This window comes from Grus americana, chromosome 18, assembly GCF_028858705.1.
Source record: "Grus americana isolate bGruAme1 chromosome 18, bGruAme1.mat, whole genome shotgun sequence".
NCBI classification, from domain to species: Eukaryota; Metazoa; Chordata; class Aves; order Gruiformes; family Gruidae; genus Grus; species Grus americana.
This window is the reverse complement of record NC_072869.1, coordinates 5,543,593-5,556,028: the sequence shown is the minus strand read 5'-3', so window position 1 is coordinate 5,556,028 and position 12,436 is coordinate 5,543,593. Positions and strand designations below refer to the sequence as shown.

General features: G+C 37.2%; 1 protein-coding gene across 3 annotated transcripts in view; it reads left to right on the top strand.

Annotated features, from left to right (window-relative positions):
• The window catches only part of STXBP4 (syntaxin binding protein 4), a 74,622-nt gene that overhangs the window by 51,098 nt on the left and 11,088 nt on the right, over window positions 1–12,436 (top strand). For 2 of the 3 annotated variants that reach the window (XM_054846480.1, XM_054846481.1), the window contains exon 22: window positions 5,485–5,542. The exons of the other annotated variant lie outside the window; for it this stretch is intronic. In XM_054846480.1, the coding sequence (XP_054702455.1) occupies window positions 5,485–5,542 (58 nt within the window). The remainder of the gene's footprint in view (window positions 1–5,484; window positions 5,543–12,436) is intronic. 3 annotated transcript variants of the gene reach the window in all.

Genomic DNA, 12,436 nt, shown 5'->3' with positions numbered 1-12,436 from the left:
TACTGCAAGCTCCGTGACTTCTGCCGTTTCGGTATAATTAGTTGTACACACTCGATTGCCATCAGCTAAGCAGAAGAAAGTATTTTATTGCCCTTGCGAAGTGTGTTGTGCTTCTGTTGTACTTTCACTGCTAACCTCCTGCGTGGCTAAAAATGAGCATCGGCTAGACTGTTTGCTTCTCATTTTAATAACAGCCTAAATTACTTAGATCCTACAGTATCTAAAACTTTATTTGAAAGGAGATTAGTCTTTATTTGAAAAATACGTGGGTTTGGGTTTTTGTCATATTTCCAACGTTCAGTTTCTGGAAAGCTATGTATTTTTTTTAAGGAATGTTTCAGGCAGAAAATTTTTTATCCATCTTGAAGACACATAGCAGCAACCTCATTGCTCGGATGACTGTAGCTCTCACTCATTTCTGAAGAACTTAAGTGCGCACGCTAAGCAGAGTTTGTTCTAAATCTGGATTTCCTTATTTGTTAGGTAGGAGAGCGGTATGTCTACGGTAATGTCTGATTACGTGTACTGATGGGAGGTCAGTCTGATTTCCTTAGCTGACTGGCTATTGTTCATATAATACAATATCTGTTGTGTCCATACTGTTTCTAATTAACTGTACCGAGTTATTCACAGACAAGTATTACAACAGAAGAAAAAACATTTATAACAGTTTGTAATTTCAAAGCTACCATAAAGATCTTAAAGTTGATCGTATAACCCTTCAGCACGCAAACTGTTTTATAACTCTCATTCTAAACTGTAACTTGATGCAATGCAGTTGTTTTAGTAAGACATTAGTGAGTTTGCCGACATAGATGGGTCAATATCTTGTGATTAATAGGAAATGGAAAAACACAAAGTCGTCTTGCACCGTGTGCTGAATATCCAAAGTAAGAAAAATATTTTTCCTGAAGCATGGTTTCTAGGAACAAGACTGGAGACAAGACAATCTGCTAACCATACTCTAAATTAGCATAAATTTCAGTTGCTAGTATTTCCCAGATGTCTCCACTTGAAAACTACTTACTCCATCTTTGTTTTATTAAATCACCAGCAACAAAAGAAAAAGAACCATTTCTTTAAAATGGAATTTGATATGTGAAAGAAAGGAATGGAATGTCCCCTTAGCAGAGTATTATTCATAAAATGAAACACATTTGTTTGTGGGAAGAGCACTTGAAATGCTCTAAAGAATAAAGTGGCACACAAACAAATGCCAGAAGTGCATACTCACTTCGTAAAGCTGTTTTTCTGAGCCTGAGTTTTTATAGTTAATTCACAAATAAGCAGTAAAAAACAGTATGTATTATTGGCCATATCAAAAAATAAAAGGCCATTTTACGCCTGTGCCCCATTGAACAGACTCGACAAACAAGGCTGGATATTTCTCCACAAATTTTTGCTGTGTCAAATTGCAAAGCTCTCACGCATCGTATGATACCTCTAGTCTCGTGTCTGGGATATTCCACATACTCCAAGACCGGGTAACTTAGAACCAGCAAGTCAGGCCTTCAGCCTCCCATCCTCTTTGCAATGTCTAGAGAGCTCAAAGAGAAGAGCCAAAGGCATAGGGGGATCTTAACTAATGAATGTTGCAATATTATTGCGGCCACATGAGGAAGGTTTCGGTGTTGATAAGAGCTGGATTGGTGGGTATTGAAAGGAGAGCAGATTCAAAACCTCGTTTATCAAGTGATGGAGAAAACCGTTTATAATGTCCTTCAGCAAATCTTGGGTATCAGAAATGCTTTTAGCAGGTAATTCCTATTTCTTAAAAAAACTTCATCGTTTTTGAAACTCTTATGTTAAATATAAATAAATTATAAGGAGGTAAACAAAGGGTAGTTGTGACCTAGCTCATGCTCTCTTACTTTAAAAAAAAAAAGTATAACTGGAAAAGTCAAGCTAGGGAAAAGGATATGTAAAAAAGACATCCTTACTTCTCTTGTTGGTCAAAGAATGTGTTCATTATGAATACTTGTACGATGTGGCTTTTGAATTCCAGATAGATATTACATCCCTTAAGCTTGATACTTCATATTAATTCCAGACGAGGTGGTTTAATGATACAGCCATGAGATTGCTTAGCCCTGCAGGAGACGAATTGTAGCCAGACATCCTTTTTCTGGTGGATGCCAAAGCTGTAAATGCTGCTGGAAATAGGTTTATGCTTCACAAAAGAGTTTTGAGGCTGAGATTACCACCTCTGGTAGGCAGCGATCCTTAAGCAGTCTTTTCAAATTCATCAGTAATGTTTGTGTGACTGCTTATAACAGAAGCAGGGCTTTAAAGTCTGGCCTTAAGGCCAAACTAAAGCCCTTAAGGGCATACTTATCTTGCAGCATCTAAATAATCCCACTTTGGCCAAATCTAGATAGAATCCTAGTGAACAGTAAATTTTTGAACGATTCTTACTATAGTCTCTAAATCTCTCATTTCCTTTGAGTAATTTTGTCAGAAAATAAGAAAAATAAAAGATTTTGGACTGCAGTATTTCGATGTTAGGGAAGTAAGTGTCAGTTCTGAGTTAACTGAATATTCATGCTATGGTATCTGCTTTTATTAGTTTCATCTGCTGAGCTCCACATTTATTTTGCTTTACTTTTTTTAACTAGCTTATTGGGGGAAAAAACCCACCCAACTACATTATTGCAGTTTCTAGGTTTGATAACTGCCCAGTAAAATGAGACTTTTTCCTAATATCTATATTTTTTCTCCCCCTTCTCCTTTAGGGACATACTTTGATCATGCTATGTGCAGCTTTTATTCCCTCAATATGAGAGAATATGCATTCTGTCCTGGAAACAGTAGGAACCCAAGGAAGCGATAAAGATCGATGAGATCCACGCTTTATCGTGTATCAGGAAAATTTTGTTTGCCCTAGGGTTTCATTTCCTTTCCGCTTTATATAATGCTAACTTTACAACAGTGGTTATCACGGCAGGCGTCTTGCAGCTGAGGAGGCAAGCAGTCACCAGGGATACTGCCTTGCTGCTCTGTGACCAGCCGCAACGCTGCTGGTATGCGAACAACAGCAAGTGGGTTGTTGGTATTCTTTTTCACATAGAATTATAGAAATCTCTTTTGCATTAACCCTAATTAAATGCATATACTCAGAACAAAATAACAGTAGGTTATAATGTGTTTTGGCTAACGTGTGCTCTCTCAGGAGACTGTTTATTCCGTTTGAGCAAAGGGTGCTTCGGACTGTATTCGTTTCTTTTGCATGCGTAGTCACTTTTGCAGGTTTACCTTTTCTTTACCTTGCAAAAGATAAATAAATATTTGAATAGCAAGAAGCCCTGTATTTTCTGCTGAAAAGCAGTTATTTTTAAATAGTGTAAATCTGTAATTTTTAACGATGATATATGCAGACAACTGGAGACAAGATATATTATTTATGAATGTGCATCAAAGACTGTAGCAGTTCACAGAAGAAATGATAAATATGTAGGAAACCTAAGACTGTCGGAGTTTATATAGGCTAAATCCTGTATCCTTCAGACTGTATTTCTGACTGTTTGAGCTCCTTTACCTCCCATTTACTCCAGGTGAGAGCTTAGCAGTCTTTCAAAGGAAGTCCTAGGACAGGCAACAATCTGACCCTGGAGGGTGTGAAAAAGTAGAGCACTAGGAAGTAGATCAACTTATGAATGATTCATGGAAAAAGTGAGCTTGAAGGAAGTGAAGATGATGTCTAGGGAACGATGCAAAACATGAGAGCCTCCTGGCTACCATGGGAAATACCAAGAAATAGAAGTACAAATCTAAAAATGAAGGAAAGGAGCAAAGGGAACAGCAGTGAAAAACTAGTGGAGAAAGAGTAAAAATGTGGAAAATAAAGTCATTAAAAAGCCTACAGATGTAGATGGAACTTTGAAGCATATAAAGAGTGGATAGGATATACAATCTAATGCATATAGAGTCAAAAAGGCAAATAAAGCTGTGGAGGTATCTCCAGAGTTTCCTTTATAGGTGACAGATGTATTCAGTGTGTTTGAAAAGCATGGCCTTTCGTGGTTAAGAAAAGAATACAGAGCATCAGTTATCATTGCTACCTATGTACCAGTCTTCATTTAGAAGAAAGAAAAAAAAAAAAGACATAATTTTAATCAAATTACTAGTGAAAAAAGTGTAATTATCACTGATGAACAAAACAGGTGATGTAGGGGATCCATGTGAGCACAGAGCAAATGCTGAGGTTTTATCATAATTGAGCAAATCTGTTGTCATTTATTTTGGATATGCATGTTGCACACAGGAATGAGGAAAGGCCAGGGCAGATGAAGGATGAATCCTGTTGCCATTTAAATCATTAGAAAATATATATGTTGAGTAAAGGTCTCAGCTTTTATGGCAGAGGAAGGGAGAACTAGTGATCATGTCTAGCATATTTATAACTTAAAACATCCTTTCATAGGAGTCAAAACCTGAAAATTGTTATGCAGCAACTACCTTGTATTTAATGGGAAGTAGCTGTGGATTATTCTCTCTCAAAGGTAGTAGGTGGCATGTTTTGAGGAACAGATTGTATAGATCTATGCTAAACTGAAAATGGAAGAAGCCTGAGATAAGTGACTAATACGGGGTAAAAGTGAAAGGAAAAAAAATAATCCCATGTGCTTTTTGCTTTTCAAGCTGTACTGAATATTAATGGTGCTGTTCTACAATTACCAATTCTTACCAGTTCCTGGAGTTTTGGTAGACTTACTTGTTGCTTTTTACTTGGTGCCCACAGGTATTATTACTTCTCAGATGGTTTGTACCTGCTTCACTGTGTGAAGTCCTGATTCAGTAGCTGTAATGAACTCTGTTTCTCTTTGAGAACTGAAATTATCCCTTTCCAGATTTTTAAGAAGGACCACCACACTAGGGACAAAGGTGTGATGACAGGAGAAAAGAAAATGAGCCTTTTAAGAAAGAAATTCCAAAAAGATATGTGTGCACACTTAGGGCATGCCTTGGTACGAAGCTGCTTTTAAAGATCATATGGGGCGTGTAGTCCAACACGTTTTCCAAACAAAAGTTTTAAATCTAAAGCAGGCTCACAGATGGCTCTAATGAGCTGGTCTTTGAGATATACTGTGACTTGAACAAAAATAGTTTAACTCCTAAGACACTAACATTTTGAGATGGCTTTCAAGCTAAAGCGCTTGCAGAACAATTTTTCATGCACATTTATAGGTGTAAATGACACTAAAAAGTTCAAAAAGAGTTAACTGCTATGCTGTAATTTGACCAGGCTGTCAACTTCTACAAAAGAAATGATAGAAATAAAAGTATCATCAAATGGGTTATAGCTTTGTAGCACAGCAAATATTGTATTGTTTATATTATTGTCTATCAAAAAATAGCAAGAATTCCTTTCTAATATTTTTATGTCATGGTTTGAAATTACAGGATTCTAACTTACAGCATTTCAAAACTGTGTTCTTTGTGTCACCTCAGCTTTGAGAGACATCTTATTTCTTCATTTCATCTTAGGTCTGCCTTATGGATGGGAAGAAGCTTATACAGCAGATGGAATCAAATACTTTATCAAGTGAGTAGTTCTGGGGAAAAATGGGTCAGAGTTTAAATAAAAACATATCAAACTAAACACAGTTTTAAACCTAGAATTAATAGGAAAATGAGTAAAATCACAAAAGCTGTCGTATGTTTTATATATATCTTTATTACCAACATCACTTGTTCGTCTCTGTTTTTTGTGACTTCACTGTCCAGAAGGTCCTAGAGGGCTTAGTCACAAATCCCACTGAAATTCAGTGAGAAGTGTGTCTCTCAATCCTTCAGATGTCTTTGAAAGCCCCAGTCTGCAATGTTGAGAACTTCCCCAGTTACGTGTTTGACCCTATAATGGACCCAGGATATAAGAAAAAAAATCATATCATCCCCTAAATAGATCACAAGTATAAATATCTATTTTTTTTAAAATGCCCTTATATTTTGGGGAAGTGGAAGAATTCTTAGAATTCTTTTAGATTTTTAGAAGGTAATGCTCTGGTTTCACCTGAATCTGAAGTTAACGATGGGTTTTTTTGACATCATATCCTGCTCCCTTGTGTGGGAAGTTGTTTTCTTGCTGCAGGAGGGTGAAGGAACAGGACTGGAAGCATTTAGTTATATTTATAAAATGATTAAGAGATTTCCAACTGCCATACCATTTGGTTAGAAGAAAAGTCATTATACTCTAGACTTTACACTTGAAATGCTAAATGGAGGCTTACTAACCCGCGTATCACTGAATATTGATGTTTCGTGGTATCCCTGGCTGCAGGTTAAGCAACTTTTATTCCATTGATAATACCACTGGTGCGAAAGCCTTCTCTCATGTTCTGTATATATACTATTTTTTGTTCTTGATTTCTACCCTATGAAAATGATACCTACGGTTTCCATAGGGTTTGCTTTCTATATTTTGAAGGGCTTGCCAAAGATAAAGCCATACTCTTCATAGCTGGCTTATTAGAAATACTTTTATTAACTAATAGCAAATTTCCTTGCAGGTGTTCAGGATAGACATTGCAACAGGGAGCAGATGTTATGCACTCCCACAAAAAAACCTACAGAAAAATATGTCTGCATTAGGAGTCACCTGTGATTTTTTTTTTTTTTTTAGAAGATATTGCAAACAAATTATTTTTTCAAAACTCTCCAGAGAGTAGAGGAAAGGTGACATTGATAAGATGTTACAATAACACAGTGTCTAAAGCATAAAGAAAACCTCCACAAAAGCTTTAAAAGCAGTAATCATTTGAAGATGTTATCAGCTGGGGGGGGGGGGGAACAACAAATCACTAAGCTAGGGCCCTTGTTACTTGCTTTTTGGCTTTCCTGAACTATAAGATTTCCTTAGTGATCTTTTTTTCTGAAAGACTAGAGGAAAAACTACAGTGTAAATTCATTGTTTACAAAAATGAAAAAAAAAAAAAGTATTTTTTTTTTTAACCAAATCCAAAGTGTGGTTTATATCCTGCTAATGTCCTGCAGGTAGAGAATTGAAAGCTTTTGTACAAAGACCTGCTTGGTAAAAGCTATAGGAATTTGTTGTATACTATAGGAAAGATTTTTTTTTTTAATTGTATTCTCTGATTCTGGAGGAAAAATGCATGAAAAAGTAGTAGCTCGTGTTGTATTTTCCAGAAGCTTCAGGAAGTGAATTGGACAGCATGTTGTTGTTTTTTCCAGAGTATAGTGAAAATTAATTCATATAATAGGTTTTTTTATTATTCCTCTAAAAGATTGAAACAATTGGTGAAAAATACAATTCATCTCCATTCCATATATGTCACCAATCATTGTTTCATTAATAGCAGGTTATTCTAACTGCTGAAATTTGCATGTGGTTTAATTCTTATAGGTGCCAGGAAGACACTATTTTGCAGGTGGACTTTCACAGTCTCCTAAGAGACAGGAAGGGCAGCAAATAAATCTTTGCAGTGAGATAAAATTGCTTTTATCCCAAGCTCTTACAAAAGTCACGTAAATAACATTGAAGTTTATGTATTCGCTAGCCAAGAAAATCAGGGACATTTTTTTCTTTTTCTTTTTTTTTTTTTCCCCCAAACATACTGCTCTGTTGTCCTTGACTCACCCCGTGGTGCCTTGAGCTAGATGTATTAAAGCAGACATGGTTTTTTCTGCAGAGGTTTCCAAACACACCGTGTACGATACCGCATTCCAGCTCTAATCAAAGGGCGGCTTTTATTTTCAGACAGATGTAGGTTACTACATGGGATTTCTACCAAAAACAATTGTAGAAAAATAACTTAGGAAATGAAAGTGAATTAAAAGCAAATTTCATAGCACTGGAAATAAATACAAGAGCAACTACTACAATAGAGCACCGTTGCCTTGGTCCATCTGTTGATGCAGGGAGCCATTACAGGACAGTGGGAAGATTAAGGTGGGTTCTGTTCTGGGTCAAACACTTGCAATACTCTGGGTTTATACCTGCGTAATTGGAAACTGAGCTTGAAGATAGTATTATCTAGCAATAATAGCAAATAAAATGTAGCAGCAGAACAGAAGAAATCTCATATTCTTGAAACATTTTCCCCCTCTTTTTTTTCCTTCTGGTTTTGTTACTGTGCTGCTCATACAAGTACTTATCTTGATGACTCAGCAGAAAGCTAGATTTGCTGAATAGGTGCAAGAAATTTCTTTTAAGTTCTGTCCTGGGATGCTGAACTATGGCAGATGTGACAATAAGATGTGTATTAGCAACAGCAGAATCTCAGCTAGTCTAGGTCATGGAAGCCTAATTTGCTGAAAGCATCAGATGTTTTCCATGTTATCCCCACTTGCTGAAACTGCAGATTTGAATTGAGTAGTTCACAAGCTTTTTCAGGAGTTTTTGCATATCTGATCTTTGTTTATGACTCATGAATGTTCCTCCTTCTTCTTAACATGCTCCTAGCTTACAGGTAATAGTGCCCCAGGTTTTCCACCGTTGTTACCTTCTGTAATCTATCCTGTAAAGTTCTGCATGTCAGTCTTTCTGTGGCAGGCAAGGAAAACCTATCCATTTTAATTGCAGAGAAGGGAATGAAATCACCATTCGTGATCACTGTCTGAAAACTTCTGTTCTTCTGAACAGAGCCACCACACTGAAGTGGTGTTAAGAGCTCTTAATGCAGTGCATGGGAATGGAGTTAACTGAGCACTGCAGTAAGGCATCGTGGTAATTAAGATTTCTTTTAACTATTTCCTTCTTTTGCTTTCATCACTGTTTCCAAATGCCTTTACAGAGCGTAAGCCGGGCTTTTTGCATGCTTGAAACGTCATACCTCTTACTACACTTTGTAATGCGTATGTAGTCAGTCTGAGAAAGTTAACTATTTAGAGCAAGGAGCAGGGGTTGCATAAGTCCCTTGTTTCTAACATTGAATGGTAGAGATTACATGGTGAAAATTCTACCCAACATTGAAAATATCCTTTTTGAGGAGGAACTTAGCTTGAGGTGCATCTTATCAGCTGATCCTTTTCAGTAGGGTTTATTCTAATTGTTTAAATGGGGATTAGCAGAATAGTTGACACTTTACAGCCCTGGTACTAATACTGTAACCTCCTTGTTCTCTCTGGCTGTGAATTTCAATCCTTTCATTCTTTGGTGGTTAGAACGGCCAAAGCCATGAAGGGCTTAAGAGTATTTCATTGCTAGCCCACTTCCACGTATACAAACAGATAGAAAAACATGTTATAATTGCCAAACTGTAGCCACAATTAAACTGTTGTTATATGTGAATTGTCAGTTTTCTTATCGCGCAGTTAGGCTGTGAGGCTGTATAGAAGCTGCAGTGGCTCTGTTTAAACCCACAGCAGTTTTACAATATGCTGAGGACAATCAAATATTATTTTAATTAGTAGTTGCCTTCAGTTCCAGCATGCTTTATTGGGCCATCAAGTAGCTGAGTCCATAAATCTGTATGTTATAAATCTAATGCAGTAAACACCCCAGAATGGAATCTTAATAGCACATAAGCTTGAGACAGCTTGCTGTGAAATTTCCATAAATATCTCTGAAGGGGGTGTAGCAATATGAAGTGCATGAGAAATCAGAGTTTAAAAGAAGCAAACCAGCTGGCTTGTGTTACACACTAAAGTGAAACCCACTTATGTGAATAACTGACATGAATAAAACATTTACATGGCTATATTCCTAAGGGGCTGAAGAGCTCTCTATACTTACCAGGGAAAGCTCTATCTTGTCTGTGAACCCTCACCTTAAGACAATTTTTGAAATCACCACTTTTGTTCAGGAACTCATTTCAGTCTCTCAGTAAATTATTTTCAATCAACCAGGTTGCTAAGATCAGTCACAAAGTACTGGCAAGTGTGAGAAAGCTACCTTTTAGACTGTTGGTGTGCCATAAACTCACGTGATCCGTGCTAGGTGTTAAGGTCGTGTATAGGTTCACCATGAAATAGCAAACAGCAATGTAAACCTCTCTGAGTTACATCTCAGTATGCACTGGGGGAAAAAGCAAGCTCGAGTGTGTTACTAATATAGTATAAATTAACAGTTATCAGAAGGACAAAAATTACACCAGTAGACTAAGAGGTAGGGATCAGTTTCGTCACTAGAATAACTCTCCTGCCGGAGAGTAGACGTTGAATTTGGCCCCAGATACGTTTGAAGATAACCTGGTGTACCTGAAAGTAATGGAGAAGACAAACGCTATTTTATTTTGCATGTGGCAATACACTCAGCCATTCACACATAGCACCAGATTCACGCCCATCAATTAATGTGTAAGAGAAACACATTACTGGTGCCTGTTTCCTCACCAATTCACGTTTGGTATTTCTGTCACTGTTTGTATCAGCCACTTTGCTTAAGAAGAGTTGAGATTCTGACCTCATTTGCTCAAAGTGACAGTTGAATGTAGCCTAATGGGGTTTTCAGCAGTCCATTGCAGTTCCAAAATCATAGAATAAAATCGCAGAAAAGTCTAGATTGGAAGGGATGTCTGGAGGTCATCTCATTTAACTGTCTGTTGAAGGGTAAGTTATCCAGAGCCCCGTCAAACCAAATCTTGAATATTTCCAGTGAGAGAGACTGCACCACCTATCTGGGCACCTTATTCCAATGTTTAGTTGTTCCCACAGTGAAGAGTATTTTCTGAATCTAGACAGAATTTCCCCTGAAGCGACTTGTTCCCATTGCTTCATGTCTGTTGCCATACATCTTTGTGAGAAGAGTGCCTCTGTTTTCTTTATGACGACCTTTTGGATATTGGAAGACTTTGATTAGAGACCCACCCCCCACCCCCCGAGCTTTCTTTTCTCTAGGCTGAACAAACCAAATTCCTTCAACATTTCTTCATGTGCCAAGTTCTCCAACCCTCTCATCATCTTGGTGACCCTCCACTGGATCCTCTCTCAATTTTTCCATTGTCTGTCTTGAACTCGGAGGACCAGTGTATTGAAGAGACCCCACATAATAAGGTAAAAAAGTTTGCTGTTAATTAATTTTACTTATTAGATGATTAAGGCTGTTCTTTTGTTAGAAATTCAATTACTGATTTTCTAATAGAAATTCCTGTCCCAAATAGGCACTTTATCTGTAAATCCCAGGATCACAAAGGGGTTAATAAGCCCTCCTAAAGTATCACCTACATCCAGATGTGTATGCATGCACTTAGCAATCAGCTGGGAGGCATTAGGGTAGGAAAAGCTTTTTAAGTAAGAGAAAGGCCATCCTGTTCACTTCTAAAGCTAGTCATGTGGCTACTTTTGCCCAGGCTTAGTTCAGGTTTGATGTTGAATGAGTTTACTAAGTGTTGTAACCACCATTAGAACAAAATTTCACTTTTGTTGTATGCTCTGGAGTTAAAAGTCCTCACGGAAGTCACAATACTGCAGCAGTGCAAACAAAAAGTATATTCTGTCGCTGAACAGATTTTGTGAATTAGTAAATTCTGGGTTTGATTTTTAAATAGGAGAAAGAGTCTATGCACAACTGCTCTCCCACTGAAGTATCATATATGCTAAATAATTAATGGTTATACACTGGTGGTTTAGAATCACACAGGAACAGTATAACAAACCATAGCTGGGACACTAATTTTTTCCCAGAAAACCCATTATAGTTAATCTCTTCCATCCTCCCACTATGTTCACCTTTAACATATGGCAGCTCTGTATCATGAGACTGGCACCTAAAATTAGGTAGGGCCTTGCTATTCTCCCTCCCACTCCCACCCACTCCTTGCATATGTATACAGTTTGTAAGGACCAGCTGTGAGTTTTGCCCCTGTAAACACTGTTTTTCTAGCATTTTAATAGGACTAGGTTCCAACTATTCCACATTAACTGTTATTTTCCTCAAGAATATTTATCTTAAATTAAATTTTCCTGAAAGACAAGTAGAAGTTCCTAAATATTTTAAACTCTTGGGATCTTTTCCCTTAGCTGTATTAGGGCCTATGATGTTTTCTATCTTATAACAAAGGGGAAACAGTAATATTTGATATAGGGTTATCTTTCAGCGGTTTCTCTAAAAATCAGAAGTTTCACATGGAAGCATCACGTGCTTCAGTGTGGCAAAGCACACAATGAAGGTGCCTTCATTGGAAGGTACAGAATTTGGTTCATGTTAAGTAGGAGCCCGAAGTCAATACTTGTAAAAGATTAATAAAAAACCCACACGTGACGTGTTCTGGTAGCTTTTGAAATCCTACCTAACAAATCAGGCTTACACTTTGAAAGCCAGCACATCATACTTATATATTTTATAATATTCTATGTGGTTTGGGTTTGCTTGGGAAGGAGCCATCATTAATTCTACTGAAAGCTGGGCATTCACAGAAACTGTTTATGATTTTATGACTGAACTAAGAATAGCAAAGCATGTGTGATAGATGAAGAACTTCTGTAGTATAAACATTGATGTTTTATAGCACTAGAGCTAAAGGTATCATCATAAAAGGAT